Genomic DNA, 18,228 nt, shown 5'->3' with positions numbered 1-18,228 from the left:
ACGAGATATGATGTCATGTCATGGTGTTTCTTGGAAAGGACAAGGGGTCACAGTATAGGACCAGAGTCTGGCAAATCATCACAGTGCTGTGTTCCGACACCTGACGTTGTCGGGATGTTGACAAGCAGCTGTCAATCACTCTGCGATGGAGGGACTTTGTACCCTAATATTGAAGGTCCTCTGCTCTGCTCGGAAAGGAGGAAGAATAGGGTTGTTCCTGAATGGCGAGGAGAGGACAATATATCCTCCAAACATGATTTGCAGTGACCAATTTGTCAAGAAATTTGCTGCAAACAGGAAGGAAATCGGGTCTGGGTGGGGTGCTTGAACACAATTGTGCATCCTGGTGTAACCTATGTATATATGTCGCATGCTGCCGGCATTTGCACTCTTAGTAAACGAAGAAAAAAACAGCGAAGTTAGTCAACATTCACCAACAATATCACCATGATGAATGTGCCACGGCAAGCAGAAATTATTGCACGGCAGATTTCCTGCCACATCCAAAACGTCAGATCAGTGGTCTGTGAAAATGTCACATGGGAGGGACCCACCTTAAGACGTCGGCCGCAACAGTCCTCGTTTCTCCACGACGTGCCTGCCTCGCCAAAACCGGGCTAAAATTGTGTAGTCTAGTCTGTGCAGGGCATAAAAGTGAAAAGGATTGCATATTGCAATAACTTAAACAATATACAGCGGTGCCTTGAAATAAGAATTTAATTCATCCTGTACCCATGTGTCCTCGTATAGATGAGGACGGCGATGATGAAATACCGGAGGAGCTGCTGCTCGGAAAGCACCAGCTGAGCGAGATAGGAAGTGATTCGGCAAAGCTGAAAGATATGGGCATCTTTCATAAGGTAGGTGGAGTATGTCCTAGTACATTTGATATGATGATTGATGATATTAGCAATTCATTTCTACTTGCTTCTTGTGCATAGGTTTCATCAGAGAAATTAGTGAGATTCATGAACATCCTGGAAAAGAATATTCAGGACAGTGTCAAACTGTCCACATTGATAAACCATGTAAGTTATCAAGCTTATTTCTAATTAGTTTGCAATTTGGTATTTTTGGATTCAAAACAAGTTACTGGAGACGCCAATATTTACGTAAATTTGCATGTCCTGCCTGCAATGACTGATCAGTGGGGTGACCAAATGTCCTCTTTTTTTACTCATTATATGCCCTACTTAGTGTGCCTGGGAGCTTGGGCAGTTTATCAATTGTAGATAATGTCCAGTTTTTCTTTAGTGGGGTTTCAAGGGTCTCAACCCACACCTTTAAAGGCATTCTCAAGACCTGTGACATACCTTACATTTGTCACGCCAAAAATATAACTCCACCATTGTCATAATTAATGAATAAAATAAAGTCGCCTAAACATTTTTATATGGTTAGGAGAGTTTCACTTGTGATATGTATGCCCACTTGCATACTATAATATAGCTACGTGCATCATCATACATTATTTTTAAAATGGACACATCTATAAAAATGCTTTATTGTGCAGCTCTGTTTAATTAGTCGTATAATTTTAAAGGGTAACGACTCCATGGACGAAGAGCGTCTGTGGCGTGACCTCATCTTAGAGCGGGTGACAAAGTCCGCCGACGCCTGTCTCACGGCGCTCAACATCATGACTTCGCCACGCGTGTCCAAGGCGGTTTTCATCGAAGATGTCATTGAGCGGGTGTTGCAGTACACCAAGTATCACTTGCAAAACTCCTTGTACCCTCAGTACGATCCAGCGTACAGGGTCGATTCCCACGGAGGTCAGTATACCCATCATCTGTGTTATCATTAAGAATTTGGCTATTTTGTCAAAGGCATTCAAATGTGTTTATGATATACTTATGCTTCTTACCTAAGGTGGGGGACATAATTCCAAAGGCAAGAAAGCCAAAATGTCAGGCCATAAACAGAAGACAGTACTCGTTCTCTACGGCAAAGTGTGTGACATCATCAGCAACCTGTCAGAGCTGGTAGAGATCCAGCTGCTCACCGACACAACAATTCTTCAGGTGATACTTTTCAATTGTGGTAATATTTTTGGATGATAGATGTTGAAAAAATATCGGATTGTCAATGTCAACCGATTTATGTTTTGATGCCCACCATGTAGGTGTCAAACTTAGGTATCACTCCTTTCTTTGTGGAGAATGTCAATGAGCTGCAGTTGTGTGCCATTGCATTAGTGACCGCGGTAAGTGATGCCATACATACAACTTGTGTGTTTTTTGAAAACGACACTTTGAGCAGACTTAATGCATTATTTTCACATTCAAATCCATTTACTCGATGCCTCTGAATATGTTTTTTTTTATCAATAGTAGTACTTGAGACAAATAGTACAAATAGTTGTTTACCAGAAATTTAAAATTTATTTTTTCTTTTCTACAGGTCTTCTCCCGATACAGGAAGCACAGGCAGCTCATTCTTGAAGAAATCTTCAACTCATTGGCCAGGCTGCCATCCAGTAAACGCAACCTGAGAAACTTTAGGTTAGGTATAAAATAATGATAACTCTGTTGAATAGAGGATGAGCGTAAAGGCTTTTTCACACTAGCTGTAGTTGCATTCATTGTGTAAGTGAGAGGGGGCTTTAGTGGCCAGTTTGGGCAGAGCAGCAAACGGTAAATATACCGCAGAGGGCCGGCTACTGAAATTAAAACTTGTTCTCTTAAATCCACCTTCTTTGCGGATTTTTGACACTGACAAAAATTTCTAATTTCTCGCTGAAACTTGTAACGCCGTAAAGCCCTTTTTGCTGGCTGTTATAATCTCGTCTTTCCTCCTTAAAATGATAAAACTTGTGGCTAGTGGCTCATGTGAAAAGACTTTAAGACCCAATCTAAATGACTCTTTTATTGCCCCTTAGATTACATGGTAGAAGTTCAGAGGGAAGCGGCAAGCAAATTCAGATGGTCACTGCCTTGGTTCTTCAGCTCATCCAGTGTGTGGTACAGCTCCCCTCCACAAAAGATGGGGAAGATGAACACAATAAGAAGGTGGGCTGCAAGAAACATTTGGAATATTCTACTAAGCTCTGTCTATATCTTTTGTGTATTATATATTTAATAGTCGAATTCTTGCAGGTGGACAAAGACGTCCTCATCACCAATTCCTATGAGACTGCTATGAGGACGGCTCAGAACTTCTTGTCAGTGTTTCTAAAGAAGTAAGTCAATTACTGCCTTACAGGTGTTTAAAGAAGAAAAAGATGAAACACAAATAAAAAATAGTAGGTTGCAGCTATACCTGATTAATTAATTTGACTGCCACTCCACGGCAAAACAATTGATTTGCGTGATAGTTTTGGTACACAGGTTTTTACGCAGGATGCGCTTATTGATGCAACCCACAAGTGGGAATACAACCCAGGCATCCACAGTATTAGCAGAGAAATCAGACCTCTGCATCTCCATTTTCATTGACAGTGAATAATTAGGTTTCACTGCCACTGACAGAAGCAGCAAATCCATTTTGGAGGCAGAAACAGTTTCGCCGTGGAATGTTTTATTAAATTCTTGGTGCAGACATAATGTGTAGGGTGCAAGTTTTAACATTGAAACATTGTCTTGACCATTTTTTGTGGGTGTGTCAGGTGTGGTAGTAAGCAGGGAGAGGATGACTACAGACCTTTATTTGAGAACTTTGTTCATGACCTCTTGTCAACCGTCAACAAACCCGAGTGGCCTGCCGCTGAACTGCTGCTCAGTTTGCTGGGTCGCCTCTTGGTAAGTGACTTTATTCTCACCATTGAATCACTCATCATCCATTTAAAAAGCGGTAAGGTGATTTTCACAGGGTATAGAAAGAGTAAAGGAGTTTCAGTCGCCCATTTTTTTTGTATAAATTCTGTTTGCATTGGCCAGTTCCTTTTTGGTTAGTTTATTTTTCCTCTTATATAGTATTTTACTTTTTATTTTTCTTGTAAATATGGGACTTGTTATATGACAGACTAATTCTTACTCGAGAAATTTAGGGATAGGTTTAAACGAGCTTTATCTTACTTCTTTCGCTGCTTACTGAATAAATTCTGTTATTATTATTATTAATGTCTTTACTATTCGTGTTGTTGTCCAAAGTCCAAAATAAAGCATTCACCAAAAAATCTTTAAACTGCCTCTGATGATACCTTGTTGTTTTTTTGTGTTTGCATCCTTCAGGTGCACCAGTTTAGTAACAAGCAGACAGAGATGGCGCTCCGAGTAGCCTCGTTGGACTACCTTGGGACAGTTGCCTCTCGCCTGCGCAAAGACGCTGTTGATAGCAATCTGGACCAAAAGGCCATCGACCGCATTCTCAAAGAGGTACTAAATTGGGTTCTATTGTTAATCCAAAATTGATTACTTCTGCAATATTTATTCAAGCAAGACTCAACAGACTCAGTACTGACTGCAAATGCCAGTGAGTTTCATAGCAAAAGTCTCCAACATCTTTTTTGTTGTTACTCGCTTGTTCTAAAAAGAAGCAACAGAGTATTGGAATACACTCCATGTAGCAATTAGTTGTTTGTCGTGTGTGTCACTCCTGCAAACAGCAGAATACATGAGGCAATATAATTGAAACTATATTACTAACCTTACTTTTCAACCCAACGCATGGCTCATCATCATATTTTGTCTTTTCCTGTGTCTGTATTCTCACCCTCTTGCTACTGTGACAATTAAATTCCACGAACACGGGATGAATACAATTATCTAATCTAATATTTTCAGTATCCCGGCAATGATGAGACGCAGCAACTTCAGAAGGCCTTGCTGAGCTACATAGAGGAGAGCAGTGAAATCAATTCCTCTCTCGTGGTGAGCGCGTGTAATAAGTCCCATACATTATAATTAATTAGTCCCATGGCGCTTAACTCAAAACTGGACGCTCATTGCTCGCTTTGGTGCCTGACACAGTTTGCCAGGAATTTCTACATCGCCCAGTGGTACAGGGACGTCACTAGCGAGGCAGACAAGGCCTTGAAGTTGCACAACGATGATGAAGATGACAAACTTTCATACGCCGCCAGAGACCTCGACTCTGCCGAGGAAATTGTGCAGAGAGCTGAATTGCGCAAAAAGTTTCTCCGGAAAGTGTTAAGGAATTCTCACACCAGGTAAAAACTTCTCTATTTTCTGTCATCAATTTATCCTTTCCTTATTCCTTTATTAAACACTTTCATCTTTATTTTAGGATCAGCTCTGAGACAGTAGACTACAAAGACTCTTGCCTGATTGTCCAATACCTGGGCTCTATGAGGCCGTTTTCACAGAACTTTGACATTTATTTATCACAGGTAAAGTAGTGTTCCATAAAGCCAGACATATTGTTACTGATGTTCAACGGTTAAAAACTGAATTTGTGACTCCACCGCTCTTAAAATTGGGATTGTTGTTGTTGGATGAGAGTTTGTTTTTGTGTAGATTGTTGCTAACACATTCTGTCATGCGTAGATCCTCCGAGTGCTCGGTGAGAGCGCCATCGCAGTCAGAACAAAAGCCATGAAGTGTCTCTCAGAGGTCGTGGCTGTGGACCCAAGTATTCTAGCAAGGGTGAGACTATCCCCGATGATTGTTTTGTACCTTCCTGACACTGTAGAACAGGGGTCTCGAACTCAATTTACCTGGGGGCCGCTAGAGGCCGAGTCTGGGTGAGACTGGGCCGCATCAGGATTTCCACAAGAAAAGCACTGATAAAACTTTCCAACGTTATCAAATATCTTTATTTTTTAACAAAAAATAATGAATTAAATAAATTAACTTAAAGATGAATAAAAAATAAATCAATCAGTAATATAAAACCAAATAATACTAATGAGCATACAGTAGATATACACTGGCTGGCTAAGTAGAGAAAATGAATTATTTTTATTCCGTTTCAAATGTCTGTATTAACAGCTCTTTAACCTTTAACTTTCTAAACTTGAATGGAACATTGAACATGAAATATTCTGAACACGGCTTCTTTTGCCTACTCCTTGCTGCTAGAGACCTGGCAGCGCTTCTTCTCACATAGTCACATTTGGCTTGAGGGAGGAAGCAGTGGAGACCCTCAGTAGAGCTTGAAGATGCTCATCAGTAAGTCTGGACCTGTACTTGGACTTATTGAAGTTCAAGGTGGAGAAGAGCTTCTCACACAAGTATGTGCACCCAAAAAGGCACATGGTCCGCTTGAACCTTCGGGAAAGTTCAGGGAAGCTGGGGGTCAACTCTCTCAAAAATTGCCCAAGCTTGTCTGCTTCTCCACTCACCTCCCTGAACTTGGCTTTGAGTGCAGAGTTGCACTGCAGGTCAATGAGCTCCATTTGAAGCTCAGGAGGGGCATCTTGCACATCAAAGGAGAAGGGGTCCGCAAAAATTTGAAATGTGGCTTTGTGTGTCTTGAAGTCTGCAAATCTGTGATCAAATTCCTCCTGTAGCTTCGAAATGGCCTCAACATACTTCTCAGCACTGAATGGTGTGCCTGCATCCACGAGAGCCTTGCATGCTGGGAAATGGCAAAGGTTTGTCTGAGAGAGCTGGGCTTTCCATAACACAAGTTTAGTGCAGAATGCTCTCACGTTGTCATAGGCAGCACTGACAAGTTGCCCCTGGCCTTGTAGCTTCTTGTTCAGTACATTAAGCTCATGTGTGATATCAACAAGAAAAGCCAAGTCCATGAGCCATTTGGGATCACTTAGCACAGGATCAATCAACTCACAAACGGCGTAGCTAGCTTTGACTGCTGCATTACTGTCTTTGGTAGCCTTCTTGAAGAGATCCTGTTGCCTCAGAAGACGTGTTTTAAGACTGGCAACCTGGTTGGCTCTCTCATCTCCCTGGTATTTTTCGTACTCCTCAGCATGTCTCATAGTACAATTACGTTTCAAATTGTATTCCTTGTGCACCGCAACTTTTTCAGTGTAAATGAGACACGTCGGGGTGCCCCTGTGTTCAACAAAGAAATATTGCACTCCCCACTTTTCTTGAAACTGTCTGTGCTCATCACCGACCTTTCTCTTCACGGCAGGCTTTGAAAGAGACATCTCTGGGGCTCTGTAATATGTTTTTCCACTTGGAATGAGTCTCGGGTTGATCTTTCACATTCAGTCGCGCGGGTTTGTGGCGCATGTGCACTTTCGCTCTCCGTTTCAATCGCGGAGATGGCTACAGACACTGACACAGGCTGGATCACGGATCATAGCGCCTCATTCAGTTCTATGCTGAGAGCAGCGGAGGAGTGTGCGCGCCGAGCGGAGTGATCGGCCTCACGGCTTCTCCTCCGCCCAGCTGATTGGAGGAATGAATGAGTGAGTGAGCGAGGCACTGGACAGCCCGGCCGATGTCCCGCCCTCCAGAGCCGTATACCTCACCGTGATTGGTTCATTCAGCTCCGAACCAAAGTTCCCTCTAATTTTTTGTTGGTCTGAGCAGAAAGACAACCTCCCTGAGCGCACTGAGTACCAGTGTGAGCGACATCATCGGTACTCGGATGATTCGCTTAAAGACGTTTCGCCGACGGACGTTTGACAGACGGGCAGGTCGCCGAATGGACGTTCCACCGAACGTTCATTCGGCCGAACGGAGGTTTCGCCGAAACGGGATTCGAACGCTCGCCCCGCCGGATCGTGTGTGTACAAGTTTTTCAACCTCGGCCCGCGGGCCATATACGGCCCGTTAGGATTTTTAATCCGGCCCGCCGCCGGTGTTTTCCAAATTATAGTAAAAATCAATGTTCGTCTACCATCAATGGCAGTCCGGGAATAAGCACTCTTGGGCAGGCAGATGTAGCAGAACCGAGCCGTAAAATGACAGCAATCGGGTCAAATCCATCCTAAAACAGCATTTAATGATTAAATACAAATACTGGATGATATCGCGATGGAGGCAAAAAAACGTCTATAGACGTCCATTCGCCAAACGGCTCAAAATGCTCTCAAATTCGGTCAAATCCAGCTGAAAACAGCGTTTAATGATTAAATACAAATACTAGTATTTGTATTTAATCATTAAACTAACAAATACTAGTACGACCTGTCCGTCTGTCAAACGTCCGTCGGCGAAACGTCTTTAGGCGAATCATCCGGTCACGACATCATCATTGCTAGCTATCGGCACACCAGTATCACACCTGCCACAAGCAGGTGCATGTCAATGTTCCCTCTAATTTTTCATGTAAAACATGCTGTAAAACAAGAAAAACATGAGTGGACAGAGCTACTGCCACTGGCTGCCACTTAAACGGCGCCATCATGGGGAAAGGGGTAAAAAAAAAAAAAAAAAAAAAAAAAAAAAAAAAAAAAAAAAATCGATATTTCATATTAAGACGGGGGCCGCAAATTATCGTCCCGCGGGCCGCAGTTGGCCCGCGGGCCGCAAGTTTGAGACCCCTGCTGTAGAATAATTGGTACACGGTCGATTGGTCGCCGGTCTTTTGGTCGCCGATCTTTTGGTCGCCGGTCTTTTGGTCGCCCCGAAGGTTATTGATAATTACCATTTAAATCGTTGCTCAAATTCCCTAAATACAAACTGAATTACTATTTAGTCATACTTAATGCCCTAGTAATTATTAGGCTAAAGAAAAGCTACAAATTTCCCGGACTTTTATTGTTTTTTGTTGGAGAACTTGTTAAGACCCTGACTGACGTAGCTTCTTAAAGGGGCAATGCATGTACATACAAACTCTTATACACTCACATGTCGGCTCAGTGAAACTGCTCATGGCCATTGTTGGCTTTTATTGATGCGTAGACCGTGTTGTTTTACCTTGTTTTGTCGCCGGTCTTTTGGTCGTCGGTCTTTTGGTCGCCGGTCTTTTGGTCGCCGGTGTTTTGGTCGCCCGTTGTCGCGGTCGGGGCGACCAAAAGACCGGCGACCAATTGACCGCAAACGGAATAATTTTAGTCCAGTGGTCAGTTTCACTTCAAGAGTAAATTTGTATACTGGTTGTACGCAAGCTTGACTTGACCATTCACTGAAAGGTTTGAATCAATGTGTAACTCAAAAACATATTTTTACCTGCATACATGGTTGTATAAGCATACAACCATGTCACAAATACATATAACTAAAAGTGCAAATTAAATGCATATGAGTTTCAAAATACCACTCTGATGTATAAACCTTATGAGATATTTTAAATTTTTCTGTCCACAGCCTGATATGCAGCGTGGTGTTCACGGTCGTCTCATGGACAACTCCACGAGTGTACGAGAGGCTGCCGTGGAGCTCGTCGGACGCTTTGTGCTCAGTCGACCTGAGCTCATTGAGCAGTACTATGACATGCTCATCGAGAGGATATTGGTAATTTTCTCCCGTTTGTTATGATGAAAGTCAAATTTATTTTCATTACAGTCAAAAGTAAAGTAAAGGTTTACCCTTTCTTTTTATCCTAACAGGACACAGGTATCAGCGTGCGAAAGAGAGTCATCAAGATCCTTAGGGATATTTGTCTGGAACTGCCGGACTTCCACAAAATCACGGAGATGTGTGTCAAGATGATCCGAAGGGTCAACGATGAGGAGGGGATTAAGGTTCGTTAAAATCAAGATTGACTTCGGAGCTTTGTTTTATTCAACATTATTTATGGCTCCATCAGAAACTGGTGAATGAGACCTTCCAGAAAATCTGGTTCACCCCCACATCCAGCCATGACAAAGATGCAATGATCAGAAAAATTCTCAACGTCACTGATGTGGTAGGTAGTTACTTGATTTGGCAAAGTCCTTTTGGTTTCACGTTTTTGATCATTTTGTAACACTTGTATTTCAACTCAGGTGCTTGCGTGTAAAGATTCGGGCTATGATTGGTTTGAGCAACTCCTGCAGAATGTAAGCTTTTCGAGTTGGATGTGATCATGTCTTTCTGCGATTTATGGTCACTTCTTTTTTTTTATTAAATGGATTTCCTCAATTTTTTGTAGCTCCTAAAATCAGAAGAAGCTGCTTCATACAAACCTGCTAAGAAGGCCTGCAGTCAACTGGTGGACAATCTTGTGGAGCACATAGTGAAATATGAGGAGTCAGTTCCAGGTAAATGAGAAATTTGTGTTTGCTTCAAATATATAGTAGTTTTAACAATAAAGACGTATTAGTTTAACCACAGTTTTTATGGTATGCAATGTATACATTCATTTTTTTTCCTGTATCGCTTATCCTCACAAAGGTCGGACACCATGAATTGGTTCCTAGCCAATTGCAAGCCACTCACACTCATACTTTGGGGCAATTTAGAATGTTCAACCAGCCTACCATGCATATTTTTGGAGTGTAGGAAGAAAGCGGAGTACCCGGAGAAAACCCGCACAGGCCCAGGGACAACATCTTCCAAAAATACATTATATAGAACAGGGGTGTCAGTCTCGCGTTGGTTCGTGGGCCGCGTTAACGTCAACTCGATTTCATGTGGGCCGGACCATTTTAGATATAATATTTAGATTTTTTATAAATGGATTAAAAGAACTGGATTAAAAGCCCTGAATATTCATTTTTTTATAGATCTAAAACAATGTTTATTTGAGCTTTTTTAAATATATTTTTAGATTTTACAAAATGATTTTTGAACTTAAAAACAAAGAAAAAATTTATTAAAAAATTACAATTATTGATTTAAAAGGGGGGAAATCAGGAGATTTAATATACATCTATACTCTTCATTTTAATTTGATCCTAAAACAGAAAGTCGGCACTCATGATTTACATTCCCGGGCCACACAAAATGATGCGGCGGGCCAGATTTGGCCCCCGGGCCACCACTTTGACACATCTGATATAGAATAATCAAAGACTGTAAATTGTGTAGAACTGTAAATGTAAAATTGATTTTTGTCTATACCCTTTATGTGCCCTGTAATGGGTTGGAAACCAGCTCAAGATTTATCTATGTTAACTAGGATAGACATCCCATGAATCTGACTAGGATAAGCGGTATTGAAAAAAATAAATGGGTTGTTGTATGTATTTTTTTTAAAATCATTGTTTGAATTTTATGTTTGTGCTTCAGAGTGTGAGGACAAATGCGCGAGCTCTGACCGCCTGGTGGCGTGTGTCACTACGCTCTATTTGTTCTCCAAGATTCGACCGCAGCTGATGGTAAAACACGCCATGACCATGCAGCCTCATTTGAGTGCCAAATGCAACGTAAGGACAAAACTGTTTGTAGTATCACAGCGCTGTCAACTGACAGAATTTTTTTAAAAAGTGATGTGTGTTGTTGCAGAATCAGAATGACGTCATGGTGATTTGCAATGTTGCCAAGATCCTGGAGCTGATTGTGCCTCTAATAGACAATCCCAGTGAGAATTTCCTCACCGTCATTGAAGAAGATCTCATGAAGCTAATACTCAAATACGGAATGATGGTATATCTCAGTTCCAAACTCTTTAGTCTGTTTGAAAGTGGTAGTAATGCCAATTGTGTGGTCTGCTTCGCAGGTTGTGCAGCATTGCATAAGCTGTCTCGGTGCTGTGGTAAACAAGGTCACACACAACTACAAGTTTGTTTGGGCTTGTTTCAACCGTTTCTATAGTAAGTGTTATAGCACGTTTGAAGAACTCTCTTATTTCTCTGGTTTTATTGAAATTAGCACACGTTAAAGGCTTCTTCATACTTCCACGCTCATGCAAGCGACAGCACCTGCATTGTGTTCTGCATTGGCCCATGTGGAACCTTTGGAACAATTGTTGCGCAGATGGCCAAGTTATCATCGCTAGCGGAATGCTGTGATTAGTCCGTTTGGTCACATGCTGCGATAACTTTTTAAGCTTATCCTCAATACTGCAGTCTATTAAAAACAAGTACCTATGTATGTGCATGTTAAGGACACCGTTATATAACACTACAAAGATGCTCAAATGTCAGCAAACCCATTTCCGCAGCGGTAAGGTTAGAGATGTAGAGTTGTCGGCTTATTTGTGGTGAGTCCTGGCTTTGTTTTTATTACAGCATCAGTATTAAGCAATCGCATGTGTTAGATCAATATATAGTTATTTTTTTTAAATCTTTCAATTTATAGGAGCGCTAGCCAAACTGAAGACCCAGCATCAAGAGGACCCCAACAGTGACACCTTGGTGACCAACAAGCCTACCCTACTGCGCTCGCTCTTCACGGTTGGTGCTTTGTGTCGGCACTTTGATTTTGACCAAGAGGAGTTTAAAGGTGCCAGCAAGGTAGGAATTCTGCTTTACTTTTAGACTTTTCAGATTTGATCCGTTTTATTGTTAACACACACAAGGAAGCTATGCCCAATTGTTTCAGATGATCTAGTGTTACAGAAAGAAAATGAAAAGAAAATATAGACAGCAATGGCAGAAATAAATTATATTAATGTAACATTAACCAATAATGTCCAACCTGTGATTCTTTATCCTGGTAGCATCTTAAAATATTTTACTGTGTGCATGTGTATACTTGTCTGCTTTCCCTTTAGTTTGATCAATTTCCTTTTGTAAAAGCATGACATATAGATAATACAATGAAATTGTTTTCAATGGATGTACAAATTATAGATTCACCAGGTATTGACCCCTAAATTGTCCGCTAGAGTAGTAATACTGATCAAGAACTTTTATTTTGTGTCTTTTAGCTCATCATTAAGGAGAAAATCTTGGAGCTTCTTCTGTACTTTACAACGCACAAAGATGAGGAGGTTCAGGGCAAGGCCTTGATTGGTTTAGGTATTTCAGTTTTTTTTTAACTCACTGTATGTTGTCTACCCCCCCCAATTTATCTTGATTTCTGTCACTTCAAGGGTTCCAATTCATCATGCACCCGGAGCTGATGTTCGTGCAGGACGTGAAGGTTCTTTACAACAACACCCTGTCAGATGACAACATTCTGGTCAGTCTGAAGGTTCAGGTGCTTAAAAACATGCAGACATATCTACAGGAGGAGGACTCACGAATGCAAGAGGCCGACCGCGAATGTGAGTTAAATTCACGCTTGATGATTGAGGCTCTTTGCCCATCATCTAAACATGTGGATTTTTTTTCACTCAGGGAAGGACAAGGCTAAACAAGAGGATCTAAAGGAGATGGGCGACATCTCATCAGGCATGAGCAGCTCAATCATTCAGATCTACCTGAAGCACGTGTTGGACTCCTTCTTGCACGCGCAGTCCACTGTTCGCCACTTTGCTCTGAGTGTCATCACCTTAACGCTCAGCCAGGGCCTCATTCATCCTGTGCAGGTACTCACTTCTGTTACTATCTTTCTTTCAACCATATCACACCACTAACCATGAAGTGTTAAATATAATGGGGTTGTCTTAAGAGCTTACCCAAAATGGTGACTGGCCCTATAAAGAGTTAACTTTGTCCAGAAGCAAAAGTGTAAGGAACCCATTACATTACAGTAAAGGGTGAAATTGTTGTCCAAAAGGAAAATTATTTATTATTTTAGTCATCTGGGCCATTTGACATTATACTTAAAAGTAAATGTTTTTTTAATAGTGCGTCCCCTACTTGATTGCCATTGGAACTGACCCGGAGCCAACCATGAAGAATAAGGCGGATCAACAACTTGTGGAGATTGATAAGAAATACTCAGGTTTCATTCATGTAAGTGAGGTCAATCATTATTAAAGTAAATATAGGGGGCCCTCTGTTTTTTTTTGGGAGGTTACACGGACTGGTGGGCTTGGCGGCATAAGAATATTTGGTATGAACAGCACGTTTAGTCAGCAGAATGTTGCTCAATACGAGCATTGATAATGCAAATACAAGACTAGACAAATGTGATGACACCAGATATTCATCAAACTGTGACCCTGGAATATTTTAGATCACCATTGGACATATGGTTTCAATTCTTAAATATTATTGAATTGTGTGGAATTTTAATTTACATTTTAGGAGTTACAGATTTTTTTGATAATGTTGGTCATGGAATTGGCATTCAATTCTGTTCTCAGTTGTCTTTAAAAGCCTTAAATTTCACCTGTACAAATGTGCAAACCCTGAAAAATACAACTGTCCGTTTCTAAGTTCAGATTCATGAATTGACAGATGAAAGCCGTGGCAGGGCTGAAGTTGTCTTATCAGATCCAGCGTGCCATTGCCGGGTCCGCACAGGCCATCCTCCGAGGCTTCCGCCACCAAGAAAGCGACGTGGCTCTTTGCGCTCACCTGTACACTTTGGTTCGGGGCAACCGCCAACATCGGCGAGCCTTCCTCATTTCACTGCTCAACATGTTTGACGACAGCTCTGTAAGTCGTAAAAAGAACTGTAATGCGTAACCGCAGATTTTTATTTCCAAAAACGGCCTATGTATCTCAAGGATATTTTTCCAAACAAGTCTTGCATTTTGGATTTTTTTCCCCTCTTTTGAGATTTATTGTTTATCCTGAAACCAATCATTTCTTTGAATTATATGAAAATAAACAATGCTGCTTCTAAACAAAACTAACTAAAATTATACAGATACATTGTTTATTATTATTATTATTATTATTATTTATTTATTTTTTTATTCGTTTTATTATTATTATTTTTTTATTTATTTATGTATTTATTATTATTATTATTTGTATTTTTATTATTTTTTTATTTTATTTGTTTTATTATTATTTTTATTTATGTATTTATTTATTTTTATTATTATTATATATTTTAATTATTATTCTTTTAAATGTATTATTATTATTATTATTATTATTATTATTTCTATAGGGTAAAAATAAGTGTCTGATCCAAAAACTGTTACTTGATTAAACATACTTAAATAGATATTTTCTTTGCCCCTCAGAAAACTGAGGTGAACTTGCTGCTATTTGTAGCGGACAACTTGGCCTGCTTCCCATACCAGACGCAGGAAGAGCCTCTTTTCATCATGCACCACGTGGACATCACCCTGTCCGTCTCTGGGAGTAACCTGCTGCAATCTTTTAAAGAGGTGAGAGCACCTCAAATTTGTTGGCGGAAATGTGACTCCAAATGGGCTTTCAGTTATATTTATCATTTAGTCAGTACTGCATTATTGTAAGTCCGCATGTTGTGTACATCTTGCACATTCATCTTCAAATGTATATTTTTATCTATTTAGCTCTAAAATTCCCATTTTGCATTTTTATTTAGTCTTTAAGAAAAGGCCCAATACCACGGCCGAAAAAGTTAAAGAAGAAGAGGAAAAAGAAGAAGAAGAAGAAGACAAAGCCTCGGAAGATGCGAGACAGCTCTGACGACAGCGGGGAAAGCAGCAGCCAATCCAGCGGCAGCAGTAGCAGCAGTAGCAGCAGCAGCAGCGAGGAGGAAGAGGTGGTGGAAAACGCCCACGCGCACTCTGAGTCCGACATGGATGATGAGGCCACGGTGATGGTCCGGCTCCCCGAGGACCCGAAGCCTCTTCTGGACTTTTCCGTGGCTTCGCAGGGAATCTTGCTGCTGCTCATGCTCAAACAACATCTCAAAAATTTATTCGGCTTCTCAGACAGGTAGGCAAGTGCTGGAATATCTAGCAAAACCCTCGGTCGTGCACAGGGTTGAATCAACCGCACGCACACACCAATTAAGGATTCACGTTAAACCTCAAAGTTCGTAATATTGGTTTAAAACAAAAAATCACGTATTGTTTTAAACAAACCACATGGGGGAAACCTGAAATGACTGAAATGGCTCTTTAAAACCATAAAATACGCATGTTTTAAATGAAAACAAAGGCATAATTTCAATGTAACCGCAAAGCAAAATCATGGTTTACAATATTTTTTTTATGATTTGACTTGAGCCCCCGCAAAAAAAAGATTTATTGAAATCTACAAACAAAATGTATAAACTAAAGCGTCCCAATTCAAATTGCACAAAAAAATACTACCAAAATCGTGCTTAAAAGTTCCACTCTTGTTGTTTTTTAACATTAATTAAGCAATTAAATGTACATGAGAAGACATTTTTGAATCCTCGCAAAAATCAACGACCAAAATTGTTTATCACAGTTTTCAGCATTTTATTTTCAATTAAAAAAATGATGTTGCTTCCACGTTGAAAACAATCTGTTTACCCGACAGCAAAATCCAGAAGTACTCGCCGACGGAATCGGCCAAAGTGTACGACAAGACTGTGAACAGAAAATCCAAGGTGCACTTCAACCCTCGCCAGACTCTGGACTTCCTAAAAATCGGTCCATCCAGCACAGGCATCAGCCACGAGACCAAGAAGGACATCATCAAACAGTATTTGCACGTGAGAATTCCTTTTCAATCGTACATTCCCTTTAATGATTCCACACCTTCAAACCATCGAATGATTCATTTGAAATGACGCCAACTGACTTTGCGTTATAGTTCAAAGTGCTAATGGAGCACCTGGACCGCGAAGAAGAGGAAGAGGAGGGCGAGGACAGCGCGCACGCTAGAAACAAAGCAATAACCTCACTACTACGAAGCTCCAAACCTCGAAACCATAACCACAACAATCACTCAGCGCCAGTCGAGTCTGAAGATGAGGAGAGTGACGATGACGACCCCACGCTGGTAATTAAATGTTTTCTATCCATCTACGCACAGGTACATAAAGATGCATCATATGTCTGGTGGCCTAAACATGACTAAAATTGTGTTTTGGGGTTTGTTCTGGAACACTTTTCTTTCAAATGTCTGGTAATTGATTTCAAGCAATCATAATTGACAGTTTAAGTCAAGGGTGTCAAACTCGGGTTGATTCGCGGGCCACATTAACATCTATAAATGGATTAAAAGAAGTGGATTAAAAGCCCTAAATATTCAGTTTTTTATAGATCTAAAACAATGTTTATTTTAGCTTTTTTAAAATATATTTTTAGATTTTACAAAATTATTTTTGAACTAAAAACACAGAAAAAATGGATTAAAAAAATTACAATTATTGATTTAAAAGGGGGAAAATCAGGAAATTTAATATACATCTATACTCTTCATTTTAATTTGATCCTAAAACAGAAAGTCGGCACTCATGATTTACTTTCCCGGGCCACACAAAATGAAAACCCAGTTATTGATTGTGGGTAATGAAGTTTTATTCTGAGAAAGTGTGCCATTGGCAATCGGTGTTGTGTGCACGAGTATACTTTATTACCCAGAAAGCCCTCTTTTTGCCCGCGCATGCGCGTTGTGCGTTTCCTGGTCCATGTGTAGGCGAAAGAAACCGTTCAGTGCTCGTAGATATCTGTTATACACTAAAGAGATGCAGCAAAAAAGACAGTGTGCTACAATGATAAACAGCCTCTCATGTATGGCCACCTGGCTTGGTCGCATCTCGAAATTTTGATCGTACCACCGGCGAATTATTCGATCGAAATTTTCGTCACACCACGAGCATGTCGTACCACGAGCTGATCGTAGGTCAAGGTACCACTGTGGTGGTATGATTGTGAGCGTTGTCCATCTGGTCGTGCCCTGCGATTGGGTGCCCACCAATTCAGAAAATGAATGAATAAAAGGAATTATGAGTTATTTCACTTTTCAGCCTTAGTTTTTATGGTTGTCAGCCATCAATTTTCAAAAAAAATTCCGTTCCCTGCAACAATATTTGAGCTGGTTACACAAAAATTACAAATACTAACACGGATAACGGGATCGCATCTTTTGGCCTCCAGCAGAAATCCCGACGAGGCGACGACGATTCGGAGGATCCCGGTCACATGAACGAGAGTGTGGACGTGACGGACGTGGTGGCCATCTGCTGTCCCAAATATAAAGACAGGCCACAGATCGCCAGGGTGGTACACAAGACCAAAAGCGGCTACAGCGTACACTGGATGTCTGGTTCCTACTCCGGGCCCTGGGCTGTGGCCAAGAAACGGGACGGTCGCAAAAAGGTGCCTTGGTTGGACAATATCAAGGAGTCAGACATTATTTATAAGAAAATCTCCTTAACAAGCGGACACAAGCTGACAAACAAAGTGGCACAGACGTTACGGGCACTTTACGCCGCCAAGGACGGGACTAAGCATTAGTTGCCCCTCGGGCAGGGCGGCCTATGCAGATGTAACAGAGGGATGTTCAAAGCTCTTTCTATATAAGGACCTAATAGACCGAGTTGAAGTTTATCACACCGGAAAAAAATGTTTGGGTAAACATTGGGTGGGAGCTCCTTCGCTGTTGTGCAGCAACCCGGTTCATTTTTACTCCCACCGACTGTATTATAGTTGAAGTACAAAAATGTTTATATCTGAAAATAATTCTGTTAAAAAAAGGAAAAAAAGAAAAGAAAAATGACAGTTGTTGGAAATTAGTGTATTGACGTTCTTAATAAAGTGTTTTTTGGACTTTAAAATACAATGGGA

At 40.9% G+C, this 18,228-nt stretch overlaps 1 protein-coding gene across 4 annotated transcripts in view; it reads left to right on the top strand.

Annotated features, from left to right (window-relative positions):
* The window catches only part of LOC144090759 (nipped-B-like protein B), a 28,706-nt gene extending 10,489 nt beyond the window's left edge, over positions 1–18,217 (top strand). For 3 of the 4 annotated variants that reach the window (XM_077622535.1, XM_077622532.1, XM_077622531.1), the window contains 33 exons: positions 751–860; positions 942–1,028; positions 1,544–1,775; positions 1,873–2,024; positions 2,126–2,206; positions 2,404–2,504; positions 2,882–3,011; positions 3,099–3,181; positions 3,608–3,740; positions 4,173–4,316; positions 4,725–4,811; positions 4,911–5,110; positions 5,188–5,290; positions 5,448–5,546; positions 9,129–9,275; positions 9,371–9,505; positions 9,571–9,669; positions 9,749–9,802; positions 9,895–10,003; positions 10,974–11,110; positions 11,190–11,330; positions 11,404–11,497; positions 11,985–12,139; positions 12,556–12,646; positions 12,721–12,894; positions 12,968–13,158; positions 13,421–13,528; positions 13,976–14,176; positions 14,716–14,862; positions 15,045–15,400; positions 15,974–16,148; positions 16,250–16,438; positions 17,539–18,217. In XM_077622535.1, coding sequence (XP_077478661.1) covers positions 751–860; positions 942–1,028; positions 1,544–1,775; positions 1,873–2,024; positions 2,126–2,206; positions 2,404–2,504; positions 2,882–3,011; positions 3,099–3,181; positions 3,608–3,740; positions 4,173–4,316; positions 4,725–4,811; positions 4,911–5,110; positions 5,188–5,290; positions 5,448–5,546; positions 9,129–9,275; positions 9,371–9,505; positions 9,571–9,669; positions 9,749–9,802; positions 9,895–10,003; positions 10,974–11,110; positions 11,190–11,330; positions 11,404–11,497; positions 11,985–12,139; positions 12,556–12,646; positions 12,721–12,894; positions 12,968–13,158; positions 13,421–13,528; positions 13,976–14,176; positions 14,716–14,862; positions 15,045–15,400; positions 15,974–16,148; positions 16,250–16,438; positions 17,539–17,898 — 4,805 coding nt within the window. In that variant the 3' untranslated portion in view covers positions 17,899–18,217. The remainder of the gene's footprint in view (positions 1–750; positions 861–941; positions 1,029–1,543; positions 1,776–1,872; positions 2,025–2,125; positions 2,207–2,403; positions 2,505–2,881; positions 3,012–3,098; positions 3,182–3,607; positions 3,741–4,172; positions 4,317–4,724; positions 4,812–4,910; positions 5,111–5,187; positions 5,291–5,447; positions 5,547–9,128; positions 9,276–9,370; positions 9,506–9,570; positions 9,670–9,748; positions 9,803–9,894; positions 10,004–10,973; positions 11,111–11,189; positions 11,331–11,403; positions 11,498–11,984; positions 12,140–12,555; positions 12,647–12,720; positions 12,895–12,967; positions 13,159–13,420; positions 13,529–13,975; positions 14,177–14,715; positions 14,863–15,044; positions 15,401–15,973; positions 16,149–16,249; positions 16,439–17,538) is intronic. The other variant, XM_077622533.1, reaches the window with a different exon arrangement.
* The last annotated feature ends 11 nt before the right edge of the window (positions 18,218–18,228 follow it).

This window comes from Stigmatopora argus, chromosome 16, assembly GCF_051989625.1.
Source record: "Stigmatopora argus isolate UIUO_Sarg chromosome 16, RoL_Sarg_1.0, whole genome shotgun sequence".
Classification (NCBI taxonomy): domain Eukaryota; kingdom Metazoa; phylum Chordata; class Actinopteri; order Syngnathiformes; family Syngnathidae; genus Stigmatopora; species Stigmatopora argus.
The sequence above is the reverse complement of the archived record's forward strand: the minus strand, read 5'-3'. Positions and strand labels throughout refer to the sequence as shown.